The sequence below is a fragment of the Colletotrichum paranaense genome, assembly GCF_030867605.1.
Source record: "Colletotrichum paranaense strain IMI 384185 chromosome Unknown Scaffold_6.1, whole genome shotgun sequence".
NCBI lineage: Eukaryota > Fungi > Ascomycota > Sordariomycetes > Glomerellales > Glomerellaceae > Colletotrichum > Colletotrichum paranaense.
This window is the reverse complement of record NW_026848964.1, coordinates 2662357-2680133: the sequence shown is the minus strand read 5'-3', so window position 1 is coordinate 2680133 and position 17777 is coordinate 2662357. Positions and strand designations below refer to the sequence as shown.

Genomic DNA, 17777 nt, shown 5'->3' with positions numbered 1-17777 from the left:
GTGAACCAGGGCAGGTCTGTCCCTCCAGGGCTTTTCTATCATCGTCATTATTGGCGTGCAGATGGAGACACCACCAAGCCTCAATTGCAATCTACCATTGTCTTGAATACCGCCAGAACCGACAAGATGGAGTTGCCGGACGGGTCAACAGAAGTTGTCCACCCTGAAGTTCGTGCGCACATAAACAGTCTTGTGTCCGCGGTACGTTTTGGCCAGCCGAGAATTCCTCCCCAAATCGTTGTACATTGACTCTGACATGAACATAGCTCGGTGGCACCAGCGCCGACGACGATGGACGATACAGACTTGGTGACGACGCCGTCCAGGTCCTCCGCGATCTGAAGAAATGGATTCGGCACTACGACGAAAAGACCAATCGCATGGATGTAGCCCGATGCATTGCAGACTCCAACATCGTGGAAGGCGATCTTCTCCAGATCCTCGCGAGCTGGCCCGAGAACGATACCAACAACACATTCAAAGCACGTATAGCTCTAGCCTGCTTCGAGATTATGGTGCCCCTTACTTGGCCCATGGAAAGAGATGCCGAACGAATGACAGTCAATCACCATCGCCATATGCCTGTTCTCGAGCTGGCGCAAGTGGGATACAAGCGGGCCATCATCAACTTTGACGGCGCTCAAGTTCTCAATACAGCTATCCGGGCAGCTCTACCATCTATGGCAATTTCCATTGGCGAACGATCTGCCCGCGACCAGGGCATCATCAAGCTTGTGCTTTTCTTCCTCCGCAACATCGCCATGATTACCCCTCCTGCCGGTGTCCAATACGATGGCGACGAGACCCAGATATCCCGCTCCACGACGATAGACGCATTTTCATTTCAGGACATCTTTGCGGTGTTGCTGATGATTGCTTCGAATATGGGCGAAGACTTCCGTACCGAGGACGTAGTTCTCATGGAAGTCATCTACCACCTGGCCAAACAGGTCGAGGTCAAGAAGCTGTTCATGAATGAACAGCAATTACACAAGACGAAGGCTAAAGAGCTCTCCTCAATGATGAAAAAGGAGAGCGCGATGCGCAGTGCCTTCAACCGCAAGGCGCCCACCCGCCACAACCGTTTCGGCACCATGGTATGGATGCAGCGCGAAGACGGCCGGGTATCAACAATCACTGGTCAGGATGCGCTCGCAGACAGCGCTACGCGGCAAAAGAAACTGGACGAGTCCAAAACGTTTAAGCCACCGCGACGGGCCAAGAAGGAAGAGGTGGAATCCAAGGACCTCGGTGCCCCAGTCAAGCTCAATGCGAGGGCTAACGACCAGCTCCGAAGCTTTGTCGAAGACTTCCTTGATGCTGGTTTCAACCCTTTGTTCGTGCATGTTCGGAAGTCCTTGGACCGGGAGGCGCCCCATGTTCTGTCTTACCATCGCCGACAGTACATGTATCTTGTAGCCTGGTTTTTGGAGGCGGAGCGAACTCGTAGAAAGTCAAAACGAGACTCGAAGAAGGCAGGCGCCCCCGAAGAGGTCAGCAGCTTCAATCTCGTGGCCGGCGTGCTGGATCAAGCAATGTTCATCACTCTCACAAAGACTATGCACGACTCTTGGGAACATAAGGATTGGCCTACCCTGACGGCTGCGATGCGGTGTTTCACGCAGATTCTGCTCACGGTCCAAGAAATGACAGAGTCAGGAAACGAAGACGACGAGGAGATTGCGGAAAACACGCTGAGTCGTCTCTTCTACGAAGACTCCACACACGACTTGATTGCCAATGTCGTCAGACAATACAAGGAGCAAGGCTTCGAGTATCTCGACACCGCCACAGAGCTAGTGCACCACTTCTTGCGAATTCTGGAGGCCTACTCGAAACAAAACGTCGACATGCAAGTTCGGTCTCGTAAACGGACTCGGCGAAAGAAGAAAGCCGAGAAAGAAGCAGGTATCGATACAGTTGATAACGAGGAGAACGATGAGTCTGCCAACGACGAGGCAAATGCCGAAAAGACGTCCAAAGAGCGCAAGTTCGACTTCCATCGGTTCACATCGCGCTTTACCCCCCAAGGTGTGGTCGATACTTTTGTCGCCTTTACCAAATTTTACAAGGATCTCGACGACTCTCAGCTGAAGCGCGCTCATCGATACTTCTATCGCATAGCCTTTAAACAAGAGATGAGCGTCATGCTCTTCCGCGTTGATATTGTGCATCTCTTTTACAACATGATCAAGGGACCGGAACCGCTCGACAGGAACTCTACCATGTACAAGGAGTGGGAAGAACTGACCAAGCAAATCCTCAGAAAGTGCACGCGCAAGATCGAGCAGCGGCCCGAACTCATAATTGAGATGCTGTTCTCCAAGATTAGCAGCACCGCTTTTTACCTGGAATATGGCTATGAGAAACAGACTGTTTCGACATCGACGCCTCGGCCCGCTGCAGAACTCGAGTTCAAGTACACTGCGGATTTGGACCGGCAAATCGCCATCGTCGTTGGCGCTCTGCTTGACAAAAATCAACAGGATCATATCTCGTGGGTCAAGAAAGTTCTTGATACTGCGGAAAAGGAGCGTGCTGCCTGGGAGGCGGCTGATTTCCTCATACCATCGGTCGAGGGCACCGACGAGGGCGCACAAATCGATAGACACCCTTTTAGTAAGTACTTCCTCAGGCAACCACACTGGTTGATCTCTCTAACATGTACCAGCTGTGCGACCGGACAATGATGCCCGCAAGACTGCCATATTTAAGAATTCTCACCTGCGTCTACTCATGAAGCTGGTTGGTTTTGAGAGGCTAGCACCGACTATCGAGGAGACGCCCCAGTCCGTATGGATCCTGCCACCAGATCTTAGTGCCAGTCTCCTTCGTGTGTATATCAAGCACATCAACGATGCTGAGTTTGATCCACCCGCCTTTGATGGTGCCAGCGCAGAGGATCAGCTTCGCCGCAAGAAAGTAGCCCGAAAGCGAGCCGAGTACGATGACGACGATGATGATATTGATGACGGCTTCCTCTTTGAACCCCTGGGCCCTACCGTCCGCAAAGCTATTGACGAACCTGCTTCTAAAAAGACGAAGCGGAGGAGGCGCAGAAAAGACAGCGAAGATGAGGAGGCGCCGAACGATTCCGAGTTGGAAGAAAAGGCCCAGAAGCGCAGAGAGCGCGAGAGAGAAAAGGCGAGAAAGATCAAGAGCGAAGCGTACGTCCACGCTAGCGATGACGACACGGATGAGGAGTACGACCGTGAGTTCTTCCAACGAGAAGAGGCACAACGCTCGCGTTTGGCTCGTATTGTGGAGAAGGTTGCGATATCAGAGCCAACCAAGAGACCAGCAGCGGTGCTGCTTGATGATAGCGACGACAATGACGATGATGTCCTCGCTGTGACGAGAGGCACTCAGTCTACCCGGCCGAGTGCCGACGTTGATATGGATGCCGATAGCGACGGCGAGCAGAATGGAGACAATGCTACGCCATTGAGCTCCAGTCCATCTTCCTCTCAAGGAAAGGGATCTCGGAAACGGAGACGCATCACTCCTGAGGCAGCTACTGCTGAAGAAGGGGCGAAGGCTTCAGAGAAGGCAGATGCCGATTCGGATGACGAAGATGCGCCGGTGCCTACAGCACGCTCACGACAGCGCACCAGAGGAGGTTTCGTGATGGAGAGTAGTGACGAGGAATAATGAAGATAAGCTCTGGGCGTTTGGGTACATGTGTTTTTGGTGGTTCTAGGATGCATAGCGTAGGAAGGTATCTTGGCGATAATATCAAGTTGTTTCCCAGTCTTCACACCGTCTCTGAAGGTGGTTCAGCTCGCTGGATTTCGCTAGCTCGTGTTTTGTGAGTCTATGCAGATGACCTGTTTATCAAGACTCTGATCGTCGGCTGACTTGAGTTGCTGAACTATGTACATGTACTTGCCAATAAGCAGCGCTCGGCCGAGGATTCATGTCGGGGAAGTCCGCTCTCTAGGAGAAGAGGTAGTTTGATAGACATTCCCTCTTGGTTTGGCGGCTTGTCTATGACCCGATTATTGGGCTCAGGCCTCTCCTACGAAGGCCCAGCTTTGAAGTGAGGCAGGTGAGGTATGAGCTGAATTCGGAATCCGCCATGTTCCCTCCCCAAACTACGTTAGGAGACCACTTTTACGCAAGAAATCTCCATATCGAACCTGGGCAAAGACTTAGTATGTACTAGAGATAGTACAAAGAAAGGCACGTCGACATCACCTTGCGCTACCACCAACACAACTTCTTGCGATTTGCAAAAACGTGGCTTTGGAGCGCCTGATTTTGAACGAATGTAATTACTAAAGTAGCTATATTCTCAGAACATGCCTTGTGTCGTATGCATCGGCATCACATTGGTATCATCATACAAAGGGAAAAAAATGTACAAAGTAAAAACATTAGAGACTACACGCTCCACAAGACTGAATCGCAACTACTTCATGTCCACGGGGGGAGTAACGACAATGGTATCCGGACTCGCCCCAGCAAAATCAGCATCCGGCGGCGACAGCATCATCCCCGCATCGCCGTCGTCCAGCTGCAACGACTTCTTGGGCGTCTCAGACGCCTCGCGGATCTGGCTTAGTCGCCACTTGGTCGCCTCAACCTGCGGAGTGGAAGGCAGCACCGGTGCCGCCGATGTTGCACCCCCTTGTTGGCTCGAAGCCGTTGCGGCCGTGGAGCCAGACGAGTCGGATTGCACAACGACACCCTGCAGCGGCACCGTTTCCGGCCTCTGCTGCTGTTGGGCGACGATGTCTTGGACCCTGGCGTCGAAGGAGAGCAGATTCGCGGCCAGGCCCCTTACGCCGTCGCCGATGAGCTCCGGGTGATCCCAGGCTACGAGGCCCGGACGTCCTCCCGGTACGGGTACGCGGCGCACGTGGACAGCGTTGTAGGAGACGTTGGCCCAGGCGGGGCAGACGTACGGGTTCGGGGCAGGTTGGGGCGAGAGAATGTCGACGTCGTTCCGGGACTGTGTCTGGGCCTCAAGATCGTCGTCCGCGGTTCGTCGCCTGCCGGATACGTCACCTGTCTCTCCAGTTCCTGAGAAAACTGTAATTGCCACGTTGGGCTTCTTGGACGGCTTTGGAAGCGGCGGAGTCGGCTCTTGGTGCGTCAGACAGCGCGCCCAGAGGCGCATCGCCGCCTCTGGACCGGGGAGCCAGGCCGTCTGGGTGAAGGTGATGATCTCGGCGGCCGAGAACTCCTTCTTGGCCCCGAGAACGCGGATGACTTTGAGTACGAGGGCAAGGAGGCCCACGGGGGAGTCGCATAGCGCAAAGGACGTTGTGTTCGGCTCCACCAGAGTACTGCCTGCGCCGGGTTGGAGTGAAGTAGGAAGAGGGCGCCTCCTTCCAGCTGACAACGTATGGCTGGCGTGGGTCTCTTCGTCGAGTGAGCGGAGGTCTTCACTCTGGTAGCCTAAGATGGGCGCGTGAAAGAACTTGGCGAGGGACCACTTCATCCACTCGAGTGGTGCCTCCTTGAGTGTCGGCGCCGCGAGGGACGGGCTGATAAAGTGTGCGCCGAGGCAGTTGCTGGGGTAGTGGCGGGCTAGGTGGTCCGCGAGCTTCCAGTCAATTTGAGCGGGACTGGAGGCCGCGGAGGCGGTGTTGGAGACGAGGTAGTACGGATACGAGAGGCGTGTCATGAGCGTATTGAGGAGGTCTGTTGTCGTCGGGATGACGGAGGCGTCGTCGGAGGGGAGGGCATCGCTGAAGCCGAGGCCGGGGAGGGAGGGGATGACGACGTGGAAGGGCTGCTGCAGCTGCTGCTCTCCGTCTTCAGAAGATGACGATTCTGGTTCGGTGAGCGGCTGGATCAGGTGGCCGAGGGAGAGGTTCGTGAAAGGGAATGGGGGTATCAGGAGCAGGGGGATGGCGTTGCTATGCGAGGATCTGATGTGGATGAAGTGAAGACGGACGGGCGAGGATGAACTTGGCGGGGTGATGGCTGTGCGGAACTGGGGTAGTTGATTGTTGAAGGCAGATTCATGTTCTCGCCAGTCGTACTTTTCGAGCCTGCGATGAGTTAGAAGACTCTTTTCATGAGTCAACGCCTCCTCTTCCGTCGAACTAATCACTTGGACGTGATCAAGTAAGACTTCGACTCACCAAAAGTCAATGAGCGGCTCGATTCGAGACTTTGGCTCCCACCAGTCCCGAGACTTGTTGGGTTCCGAGGGCTCATGAGGAAGTCTCGTGAGCTCCAATTTTTGTTTCGTGAGATCGAGATACTTGCTGGAGACCTTTGATTCAAACAATGACTTTGTGTTAGCTGGGAAAGCTCGCCAACTCTCAGTCACCAACCTCCCAAGCAGCCCTCTCTTCACTTCATAGTTCTGGGAGTCCTCACATGTATGCGGTAAGGACTGATCTCATCTCCCGCCAGGCCAGCGGCGCCCGAGTCGTGAGTGTTGGCCATGGTAGGAGTCAATTGGCATCATACGCGTGTGAGTGTACCGGTAGGACTCATATGAAGAACATCAACGACCGCCTTCGCCCAGTACTGAGCGGAAACACCGGAAAGTAAACAAGTCGCAACAGCAACAGCAAATGGGGAGGGTCTTATTGAGTAATTGACAGTAGCCCAAAAACCAGGAATAGCGGGTGCAGTAAGGCTATACCGGGGAAAATCATGAACAAGGTTAAGCGAGCCGAAACTATTTAATACAACCCTTCTCTTAAGCCTGGGAAACAGAATCCCATCCTGCATCGTCTCATTACCTACCTATTAATGGTCTGGGACTTTGATAAAGTGCCATGTCCTAGGTGGTCCACCGTCTTTGCAACCGAAGAGAGAAAGCGCACTTCCATGTCGTTCGAGGTGTGGCGTTGTGGCTTGAACTATCTCCCCTTGCTTCACAGGCGGCCTCTGAATGGGCGATCTGGACAGCGGGAGGGGTCTAGAACCGCAGAACAGGTACGCGCCGGGCAAGCTTGTGGCGGTGCGTACGAATCCCTGGACAAGCTCGGAAATGATCACCGCTTTTTGCTAGATTGTGCCAGGTACAGAGTTGCATCAGTCGCCAGGTTTTGGCCGTCTGCCAACACACTCATGAGCGAAGGGGCCCGTTATAACGGCTCATTGGTCATACTAAAGTCCTCATTCCCTGCTCGTTGGAATGCCGCCCTCGCCACGTCAAGCCACACCTTTCAACTTGACAACCGCATGCCGCCGTGCCGCCTCAATGTTCTCAGGGCAGTAAACGAAGTAGAGTCACGGATACTTCGGTTCCTGCTGGTGTTGTTGGCACTTTAAAAGTCACACGCCGAGCGAAATTGTTGGATTAGATTGTAACTCCTACCGCCTGCCAATGTCTGCTCAATCCCGCTTCGACTACACACGCGTCGTTTGCCACAGCTCACTACCTTGACGCGATCTCGGTGCCTGATTCCTGTCCTGGCGCCGCCCTGTTGGTCTATGGCGCGATTAGCACCTTCCTGGACTCTCGGCCCCGTCTCTCACCGATCTGTTCCTCCTTCACCGACCCTTTTCTACGCAAGGATCGACATTCACTATTGTGGTATGTCTGCTTCTGAGACGGTCCTCCAGCCTGAAGCCGTGTTGCTATCGTGCTTTGCCATCTTCCCCTGAGCCTCGTCTTCGGGTGTCGAATGATCTAACCAGTGTCCTCGCGGGCCCGCATCAGAGGATCAGACCAAGATGTTGAGAAACCTCCCGTCTGTAAGCCTCATCGTATTATCATCCTGGACGCTGACTGGCTGCTGGCGGTGTACCTCCGGGACCTCGCAGGTTCATAGCTCCGATTCGGGACACGATATTGCTTCCAACAGCATCGACGGCTCCCCTCGGCGATGCCAGACTTGGCCCTTGAGGTGCAGTCTCCTGGACCCTGAACAGCTTGATCGCTGTACCATTCCAGATTCCAACTGTGCCCTTCGAGATCTGAATCTCGCTACTAAAAACAAAGCCCCACAGCAACGATTCGTACCATCCTAGTGAGAGCTGCGACCACTCAAAAGAGTGCACTCGTGGTGGTGTTGGGTCAACTCCCACCAGCTTGATTTCTTGGATCTTCAAGAGTGTCTCTCGGTTTGCAGACTCTCCTGCGAGGGCTTGCCTGGGCAACAGGGCTGTCACCTGCTGAATTACGGTAAGAATAGTGTGAAGAGGCAGCTCTGGTAACCAGCTTTCAATCCAATTGGCTGTGGGCTCAAAGCCACCGGATTGTGACTGTCCACTTGCTGAATATCCGCCCAGACTTGTGGTGCTGTTTTGTCTTGAGAAGTTGCTCATGCCGGCGGGCATCTTGCCTCTGGCCTTTTCTGACATACCCCGGAGTTGTGTCGGAACGGCGTCTTCCACCACTGATGCTTGTGACGATGCCACAGACGGATTTTCGCTCGTGGTCGACTGCGCTGGCGTTGGGTGGTGGTCCTCGTCCTCGCTATCGTCCTCGTCATCACCAATCGCGAACGTACCGTCCTCTTCCGGGACATCACTTAACGTCGGAGGTCGAGGATGAGACATCGTTGGGCTCCGGATACTTTCTGCCGAGCTCCTCACAGAACTTGGCTCGAGCCCATCGCCATTGGCTGCTGATTCTTTGCGGCGACGGTTTCGTCTCTCAATCTCCTCCTGACCGCTCTCTAAGGTGAACGTCCGCAATGCTTCTATCCGCTTCTTGTTGCGTAGGATTGCGAAAATGAGCTCGGGATTCTCTGTGTAGACGTTAGCATAATGGATTCCACAAGATCCAGGTAGTCAGGTGATTGCCAGTGTTGCATCTCCTAGCTAAAATGGAGGCTTACTTTGGTAGTTGTGTTCGACAATTGAATTTATCGACTCCAATAGTGACCTTAGTAAATCGTGATTGCTGTCGTTTGCGAGAAGGAAGGAAGGTGAAGACATGGACGAAAATAGTTGCAGGAGCTTTGAGGTAGATGCCGAGCTTAGCCCCTCCAGATAGGGGGCAATGTTATTGATGACAGCCATGAGAGCCGGGTATATAGCTGTCAGTCTGCCTTGGCTCGTGGTGATGAGGTTGTAGATGGACTTGCTTTTGTTAGCTGAGATCGACACAAATGCAGCAGAACCTCTCTTACGTGTATCAGGAAATCCGCATGAGTGCCACTGAAGCCAGGTATCCTGATAACCAAAGGCAGGCTGTCCTGGCCTTCGAATCTTCTGTTGAGATTGGCGCCAAAGTTCTTCTCAACACTCAGCGTCTGCAGCAGAAAAGCACACATTCTCACAACGCCTTGCTTGGATGCGTCATTCTTGTACTCCAGAGCGTAGAAAAGAGTTAGCACGACAAAGTCATGGACCCGCTCAGTATCGATGATAAACGATCTGAATCTCTTGTTGCACTGAGTGATTTCCCAAAAGAGCATGATGATCTCTGGCGCAAATCTGGCATTGGTTTGCCCACTGGGAAGATACGAGCTCTTCTCATGGAGCGGCTGGTTGAGAATCCGTGTCATGCCGTCGACGATGAACTGAAAGTCTTGTGGCCGATGGAGTCTGCCAAGGAAGTGGCGGTAATAGTTCTTGGGAGTCGTGCCGTTTTGCTCGGGAATTGGGTACAACAGGAAGACTAGCAAAAGCTGGAGTGTGTATGTCACCAGTATCTGCTTCTCGTCCTTGAAGACCAGGGTATTGTATGGTACACGCCAGGTAGCTGGGTTGTACTTGAGGGTCTGCGTCTGTCAGCATGGAGCCAAGCGATAGAGAACGAGCTGCTTCACATACAGTGTTGAGCAACGAGCACAAGACTGATAGCACGACCTGCTTATCAGGGCACGTGCAGATATGCGTCAAGGCTCGAATTCCTCTCTGCGGAAGCACGTTTGATGACATGTACATGCTCTGGCTAGTCATAGTGAGTAGCAAGCGGAGTATCTCGCTACGATTGCTCTCGAATTCTTTGGTGGTCGCCACTGATGTGTTGCAGCCTACACCACTCTGCCAGATGGCGTATGACACTTTTGGCCGCCCACTAGGCTGCCTAGGTAGAGTGAGGTCTGAGAAGAAGAGCAAGTCGACCAGTGTGTCGATGAGCTCTTCGGCGAGGGGTTTGGCATCTTCGAAGTCTTCATTTTCGTTCTTGGGCGGTTTCTGGCCTTCTTGAGCCCCGTCAAACAGCACTTCGGCAGCAATCGCAGATTGCCTAGTTCTCTTCCTCCGCGCACCCCAGAAGAACCGCTCCTCCCATGCTGCAAGATTATCTGCCTCGTAGATGAAGGGAAGGATGCGCGTCAGGACGCGGACGCAATTGAGAGCATCGCGTTCGGGAGCGATTTCGGGATCGGGGAACGAAGGATGGTGGCGCAGGATGAACAGGCGTGATGTTAATGCCAATATTAGAGTTTCTAAATTCTCTAGGGCCTTGTCTCGAGTGCGACGAATGTCGGCGGGGGCGAAAAGGCTGAAGATATCCTCTGAGGATTCGGGAAGCTCCCAAAACTACACGGGCGGGCTGGGTCAGTATCGCGGGCAAAGAGGACACCTCACAAGCTGACATACAGAAGTCCAGTAGGGATCATCGGCGGGAATGTGTCGCTCTTCAGAAAGCCTGAAGATGCCTTTCTTGAAGACAAGCTTCGAATCGCTGGCGCCCATGTTGTCACAGAGGGGGCATACTATCCGTAGAAATGTTTCTGACGGAAAGAAGAAGCTTGGGAGGTCGACGGTCCAGTGTTCCAGACACCAGATTCCCAGAGGCGTACGGAGTACTGAGTGCTACGTAATGGCGGAAGAGCGGGTCGCGAATTGATGTTTGGCCAATGAAGGGGAAAGAGCGGGGTGGCAGTTCGCCGGGCGTATCTCAAAAGTCCACGTCCCCGTCCCGTTTCCCATTCTCCGTGCCAGACCTCCATACCGAGGTACGTACCACCCTAAACTTTAAGGACTTCCATTATGCAGTTAAGGTACCTACTTCGAATTGGATAGGTAGGTAGCTCTCAAACCTCATAAGCCTCGCCGAAACAATCAAGCCGCAGACTGCAATCATGTCTCTGATTTACAGTACTTTTAGTTGAAGCTGAAGTTTCCCAATTCCTTCGGGTTGGCTATGCTTAGGATGCTGGCCTGGTGCCCAACCAGCTACCTCATCCTGAAGCTTGACACGGGAACAAACTGGAGCTACTGCATCTGAGTAGGGGCGCAATGACACAGGTCTATTACTTCAAGATTGAGACAGGACCCTTGAAGTTCAGTTCCGCGATTGATTTATATGACCCATGCGAGCATTTATGTACAGTCTGAGGACTTTTTGACTTTATTGTAGGGCATCTAGTCAGCCTTTGTCTCCACCCCATGAGAAACATTACACCCAAACGCCTTTCGCAAGGTATCCATCCCACTGACTGCAGTCATTCATCTTCCAAATTCCCTCTAAGCCCTGAAAGCGTAGTGCGCCGTCGTCGCCTAATGCATCCAGGTACCACCTGACGACCTCCTCCCTCTCTCGTAGAGCCACTTGTTGTTCAGTCCTACGCTGGTGCGCTTTCCGGTAGAGGGGCTCGGCGTTCCCGGATCAGGGAAGAGGGAAGATGCAGTACTTGCTGCCAGGTTCGTAGAAGACCCAAAGGACGATCTCCGGTTGCTGTTCAAGCTGGCCGAGAACTTGGAGGGGCTATTGTGAAGAGGCGAAGGAGAGTAAGATTGTCCGTTTCCATTGAAAGAGCTTCCAAGAGCTGGGCTGCCTCTGCCGGAAAGCGGGGAACCAGAGAAGCTCCGGTTGCTCGCGGGCGAACCTGCCAAAGAAGGCGTCCGCGAGTAACGTGGCGGGGTACTGTAAACAGCATCAGGTGTAGCTGCTGCAGAACTAGGCGGCAGTCCGAGAAGTTGGCGCTGAGCGGGCGTCAAGGGAATGTCGGAAAGATCGTCGGCCGATCGAAGTAGAGGCAGCATAGCCATGCCAATGTTCACTAGCGGAATGAGCTGGACCAGATAGTATGCCCAACCCAGATATGAGCGCAAGGAGCTACTAAACCTGCTCAGCTAGTTAGCAGAGGTCGCACTCGTGAGGCCAGCGGAAGGCGTACCATTGTGCGGGAACGTATGAACGCGAAAAGATCTGGGACAGCCAGAGACTGAGAAGGAAGCCGACGTTCAGAGCTATTCTTCTAACGTTCTTTTCGGAAAATGTCGTTGCGTTCCGCCGTCTCGTGATCTCATTCAGGCGTGGATGTCTCCATGTGCCAGGACTGTCGACGATAGGGGTGGGCTTTTGCGGCGTCGACTTGACGGGAGTGCTGATAGCAGCTCGGCTCGCCGACGAAGACATCGTTTTAGCAAATATTGACAAGACTGAGAGGTGAGATCGAGGAATGGAGGTCGTCGTGCGGTGACCACAGTCAAGGTCAAAGCCTGTTGCGCGAGAGTTAGTTCCAGTCATCTGCAGGTCTACACATCCGTCCGTCATGATCAATGCGACTTACTCTTCCCAGTAATTTGGCAAACCTGTTTGATGTTAGTAAAAAGTCTCTGAGACGCTGCGCTGTCGCCGAGCGCTCGCGTGCTTCGATGCGCCGCTTCAAGTCGGGTTGTCGATGGTGATGGATGCGGCAGGAAACATTGGCTACAGCATCTCGCAAAGCAGTGGCAGAAAAACAATACTCCAGCCACACGGACCACAGCAACCGGCAGGGAGTAGTCTGTTGCGAAGTGGATACCTGCGCTCCTGCGTAGTGGGGCATGTGGCTTGCTCTTGCCGTTTCTGAGGAGCAGTTGAGGTCCGTACCGCTCACAGCTCACTTCAGGGTGCAATGGTCCCCTAAGTATCGCAAAGTACAACTTGTCAAAGTGTCTTACACATCCGCTGCGGATCACTCGAGTCCTTTCGCGACCCGGGGCAGCCTTAACGAGACTACCTGAAGATACAGAGAAGTGTAGCCTCGACATCGGAAACACTTGGTTAGACTTTCCGAAGCTTGGGAACTCCCGCGCTGACTACGCAGAAAGGTAGGCCGGAGACGCGCAGTGTGCTAGTAGTCCGGCTGTTGGAGAATCCTGGACGCGGTACGAGTAAGGTACCTCACCCAGCTCGCTTTCGAGAACCTAGTCGCAACAACGGAAGCCGGGGACGTCAGATCCCCGCCGTTGACTGCCAGCACAACCCACCTCAAGGCTCAGCACCAAGAAACCTCCGAGCTCGAGCTCCGCGGCACCGCCTCACCTCATGCTCTTCCCTTTTGTTAACCCTCCGAGCTTTCCATGCGGGCCACGTAAAGCCTTTTGTCGTTTTGCTTCCACCAGCACGCATACTCCTCAACTGACGACGAACCCCGAAGCTCGACCCGTCTCGCATTACTCCCACCATCGCGCCGCCCAAGATGGGCTTCTTTGACAACATCATGCACCAGATGGACGAGGGTGTCTCGGGCTTCTTCGGACAATGGAACGCTTATACCACTGCCCTCGTCACTTTTCTCGTCGCCATCGTTACCTACCGAATCGTCTCTAGCCAGGATCCCGATACCCATCCCATGCTGCTTGCCCGTCAAGCGCAAGGCTCTCCCGTTCGCCAACCAGCGGAATCTCCCGTCTACCGATCCCACTCTGCCCCTCACGGCATGCCCCTGAACAGCGGACTCAACGTCAAGGACCCCGGTGCTTCGAAGTGGGCGAGGGGACGTGATGGAGATCTTCGGGATATCTGGAGAAGAGCGGCGACTGGCGCTTCTGAGGAGGGCAAGCCAGTTGTAGGCAAGGGCCGCTTGTTGACGGTACTGGGCTCCGAGAATGTTATCGAGCATCAACTTGGTGAGTACCCTTCTTTTGCGCCGTGATCAACTTCTCTAAGGCCGCGCAGATGACATCACTCGTCAAATCAATCTCATCGGACAGCACATTCACGAGCAGGGCGGCATCCGAGTAGCCGTTTACCTGCCAAACTCTATCGAGCTTTTGGTGACGCTTTTCGCCTGCAGTTTTTACCCGAACCTCACAGCCATCCTGATCCCATTTGATGTGTCAGACGAGGAACTCGTGACGATGCTCCGCCGTTCTGCCGCCGATACCGTTATAACAGCCCCTGGCGCGTTCCCCTTTGACTCGGTCGTCAAGGCATACCCCGCTCTCCGCCAACTCATCTGGGTTGTAGATGAGGGAAGTTCTCACATGGACTGGAATGAAGTTCCCGAAGGCATGGGCGGCAGTGTCAACGTTGCGACATGGCAAGAGATCCTCCGTGATGCACCAGTCGATGCCGCGAGAGAGGTGCCCCCTGTCGACAAGGAAATTGAACCGAAGGATGTGGTGACTTTCTGGCAATCCAAGCCGGGAACTATGGAAGAGATGGTGCGCTTCACTCAGTCCAACTTGGTTGCCGGTGTTGCCGCTCAGCTCGCTGCGATCCCAACTACCCAACGCCTGAGTCCCTCTGATCTGTTCCTTCCTGCCGACTCTCTTACGAACATCCATACCTTAATCCTCACATTGGCAGCTCTGTTCTCCAACTCATCTGTCGCACTCAACTCAGTGGCTGGAAAGGTCACGGACTTGGCTCTGGCTACCCAGGGAGTTGCTCCTACAGTCTTGGTGGCCGCTCCCGAGACTCTGTTGAAGACCCACCAGGAGGCAACTAACCGCCTGACCTCTGCTTTGGCTAAAGTTGCTCACTGGGCTCAGTCCCGCAGCCTCACAGAGAGTGGTGTGATGCCCGTTGCATCCGCCGCGGCACGTTTCAACAGTGCATCTCGACCAGCTATCGGCAAGACTCCTGGAAAGCTGCGTCTTCTTTATGTCGCGGATAGGGTCGGGGCTGGCTCGCCGCCTTTGTCGTCACGAGAACTTTCCGATCTTCGCATTTTCACAGGCGCTAGAGTCATCTACGCTTTGGCCGCGCCCAAGGTTGCCGGAGCTGTCGCTCAGACTGGTTACTACGATTATAGAGTGCATGAGGATAAGCAGTCGCACTTCGGTCCTCCTCTGACGAGCACTGAGATCCTCTTAAGAGATACAGAACAGCATAAGAATGCCGATCAGGAATATCAGGGAGAGGTGAGTTTGATGGCCTTCCGAATCCCGGCCGCACAACTAACGCTGCAAACTAGATCATTGTTCGAGGCCCTTGTGTTGCAGGCAACGAGGCCACCATCAAGGCTACAGGCAAGATCCGGGATGACAACACGCTGGCATACGTATAGAAATTTGTGTACAAGGTCTCTTCCACTTAAGCCGTCTTTCATGTGCGCATTTAGGTCTGCCAAGGAATGATCTATTGCCAGTGAATTACTTCTATCTTGCCGCCGATGTTCGGACGCTAGGTCTCTCGATATCATGCATCGCTCACGTGGCTCGTGGCATATTGCTTTGCCCACTGCCAGTCTGCTTGGGCTCTATCGAGTCTTAATGCTCAGTGGCAGGCATCTACAGACCCAACAAAAGCAGTGACGGCGACGCTTCTGACTACTTGCTAAGATGACGCTTTTACCCTCCTCTGCAACGAGTTGACTTTAATGCTCATCTTCACCCTACGCAATGAAACAAGTTACCATCATGCCAAGAATATAGAAAAAATGCGTAGAAAAGAACATCATACTTACACAGCTACTGCCACTTAACTGTCCTAGCGAGAAAAAAAAAAGATAGAGAGTTAGACGAAAATCGCAAAAGCTCAGCTCCCTATAGGGAGCCTACGAAAGATCCGAGGAGGCTCTTACCAGCCTCAGGTGTAGCGATGCAAGGATTTTTACTAGAAGACGGGACTCAAACCCGGGACCCATGGGTGCGGAGCTATTCGAACTAAGGTACGACATTCTCCGCTACGTCACGGGCCTTGGTGATAGTAATAAGTAAATTTATCTATTATGGAGGGTATCGAGGCGGTGGCCGGCGGTTTGTGCTTGTGAGTGAGTTAACCTGAGGCTCTTGCTCACAGAGTCACGTGAACCCCTTCTCATCTCATCTTCTTTCCAAGGTCGAGTGAAGAACATGCTGCCTCATCAAGGAGATGAATACCAGGGCGAGGATGGACAGTCCGAGCATTGTGTACCAGACGCTGCCAAAGGCTTCCCGGAAGGAGTCAATCACTCCCGGCTTCCACCCGGGCGGGAGGTTCTTGAGCTCGTCGAGGTCGTCTCTGATGCGGCCGATGATCTTGGCGGCGTTGGGATAGTCGCCGAAGCGTTCCCAGAGCTTGACTCTCAGCACGTTCTGGTAGACGGCGGAACCGATGGTGATGCCGATGGTACCCCCGAGACTGCGGGCCAAGTCTATGGATTCATTAGTCTATGCGGATGGTTTTGCACATAACCCAGGATGACTTACATGTCGCTGACGTGATGACTGCTTGCTGCGAATGGTCGACGGCAGCAATGCAGCCGAGCAGCGTAATGGTCAACATGGCTCCGTAGCCTCCTCCCACCAGGAAGAAGACGACATAGTTGACCCATGCGGGCGTGTTCTCGTTGAACTGCGTGAGGACGATGATGCCGGTGTTGAAAAGAACCAGGGCGCTGATTCCCGGGATCACGTATTTCCCGGTCCGCTTCATGATGTAGCCGGCGCCGACAGACATGATGGAGACGCCCAGAGGTGATGTCAAGATGCGGAGACCTGCCTGCGTGGCAGATAGCCCGTTGACCTGGAGGTACAGCGGCACGTAAAAGATGGCCATCATCATGACCATGGTGCACAGGAGGTTGGTCAGACAGGCGGCGAGGATAGTGCGGTTCGCGAGCAGGCGGACGGGGATAATGGGCTGTTTAACCCTGCTCTCCCAGACGATGAAGCCGATGAAGGCGACGACGGAGAGGGGTATCGTGGTGAGCGGCAGGGGGTGGACCCAGGGGACTAGGTTTCCACCTGCGTTGAGGCCGAGCAGGAGGAGCACGAGGAAGGAGATGGTCAGGAAGACGCCGAAGAAGTCGATGCGCGCCAGGTAGGACTTATCCGAGGCCTTGGGCGGGACCTTTACGAGGACGGCGACGAGGACGGCGGAGACGAGCACGGGGGGCACCTGGACGAGGAAGGCGAGGCGCCAGCCCATTGCCGTGTGGTCGTTGATGAGGCCGCCGAAGACGCCGCCGAGCATGGCGCCGGAGCCGTAGGCGATGTTGCCGATGCCCTGGTAGATGCCCCTCTGCCTCAGGGGGATGAGGTCGGAGCCGAGAAAGGTGGAGATGGACATGAGCCCTCCGCCGCCGATGCCAGCCACGACGCGGCCAAAGATCATGACGGACTCGGTGCGGGCGAGGCCGCAGATGAGGTTGCCGGCCGCGAAGAAGAGGTTGCTGAAGACAAGGCCGGGACCGCGGCCAAAGATGTCGGTCAGCCTGCCCGAGATGGGCTGACAGGCGGCATTGGAGATGAGGTAGGCCGTGGCGAGCCAGCTCATGAGACTCAGGGACTTGAACTCGCTGGAGATGGGGCCGGAGAGGGTGGCGATGATTGTGCTGTCGATGGCGCCAAGGAAGACGCCAAAGTAGGAAGTGCCCAGGATGAGGGCCAGGCGGGTGCCGGAGACCGTCTCGGCGACGACGGTGGTCTCGTCGTCGTTGGCGGCAGCGGCAGTCCCATTGCTGGTCGTGTTTGTGGTGCCGTTGAGCAGCGGCGTCGTCTCTGAGCTCTGCTCGGTGGCGGCCAGGCGGCGCGTCTGCTCCTCGTCTGCCGTCATGTTTAATGGTGATGTTCTCTCCCCCTCTGCTTAGGCTTCCAACCTGAGTTTCCCTTTACTGCCTTTACCGGTGCGGAGTTGAGTCCTTGAAAGTCATTCGTCAACGTCGCTGTCGACATGTCTTGAGTGTGTTGATGACGTTCGACCTATTGGGTCAATGCTCTTTTCGTATTATCGGGATAAGCTTTCCGGCTTGTGTCTTATGTAA

At 54.3% G+C, this 17777-nt stretch overlaps 6 protein-coding genes across 6 annotated transcripts; 2 read left to right on the top strand and 4 right to left on the bottom strand.

Moving 5' to 3' along the window:
* Positions 1 to 126: 126 nt before the first annotated feature.
* CPAR01_08556 (timeless protein) lies at positions 127 to 3651 on the top strand (the record flags this gene model as incomplete). Its single annotated transcript, XM_060492824.1, has 3 exons — positions 127 to 201; positions 267 to 2619; positions 2672 to 3651. 3 exons carry the CDS (start codon positions 127 to 129, stop codon positions 3649 to 3651), a joined length of 3408 nt encoding a protein of 1135 aa, XP_060349194.1.
* A 760-nt stretch (positions 3652 to 4411) lies between these two features.
* Positions 4412 to 6405, bottom strand: CPAR01_08555 (epoxide hydrolase; the record flags this gene model as incomplete). Its single annotated transcript, XM_060492823.1, has 3 exons — positions 4412 to 6002; positions 6096 to 6229; positions 6337 to 6405. 3 exons carry the CDS (start codon positions 6403 to 6405, stop codon positions 4412 to 4414), a joined length of 1794 nt encoding a protein of 597 aa, XP_060349193.1.
* Positions 6406 to 7686: 1281 nt separating this feature from the next.
* CPAR01_08554 (high-temperature-induced dauer-formation protein) lies at positions 7687 to 10566 on the bottom strand (the record flags this gene model as incomplete). The annotated part of the gene is made up of 5 exons (XM_060492822.1): positions 7687 to 8666; positions 8757 to 9000; positions 9051 to 9644; positions 9697 to 10410; positions 10471 to 10566. The coding sequence occupies 5 exons, from the start codon at positions 10564 to 10566 to the stop codon at positions 7687 to 7689; spliced, it is 2628 nt and encodes an 875-aa protein (XP_060349192.1).
* An 807-nt stretch (positions 10567 to 11373) lies between these two features.
* On the bottom strand, positions 11374 to 12852 carry CPAR01_08553 (nuclear pore complex component; the record flags this gene model as incomplete). Its single annotated transcript, XM_060492821.1, has 3 exons — positions 11374 to 11941; positions 11994 to 12318; positions 12390 to 12852. The coding sequence occupies 3 exons, from the start codon at positions 12850 to 12852 to the stop codon at positions 11374 to 11376; spliced, it is 1356 nt and encodes a 451-aa protein (XP_060349191.1).
* A 431-nt stretch (positions 12853 to 13283) lies between these two features.
* CPAR01_08552 (uncharacterized protein) lies at positions 13284 to 15098 on the top strand (the record flags this gene model as incomplete). The annotated part of the gene is made up of 3 exons (XM_060492820.1): positions 13284 to 13713; positions 13763 to 14952; positions 15006 to 15098. 3 exons carry the CDS (start codon positions 13284 to 13286, stop codon positions 15096 to 15098), a joined length of 1713 nt encoding a protein of 570 aa, XP_060349190.1.
* Positions 15099 to 15855: 757 nt separating this feature from the next.
* On the bottom strand, positions 15856 to 17569 carry CPAR01_08551 (major facilitator superfamily transporter; the record flags this gene model as incomplete). The annotated part of the gene is made up of 2 exons (XM_060492819.1): positions 15856 to 16166; positions 16222 to 17569. The coding sequence occupies 2 exons, from the start codon at positions 17567 to 17569 to the stop codon at positions 15856 to 15858; spliced, it is 1659 nt and encodes a 552-aa protein (XP_060349189.1).
* Positions 17570 to 17777: the final 208 nt, after the last annotated feature.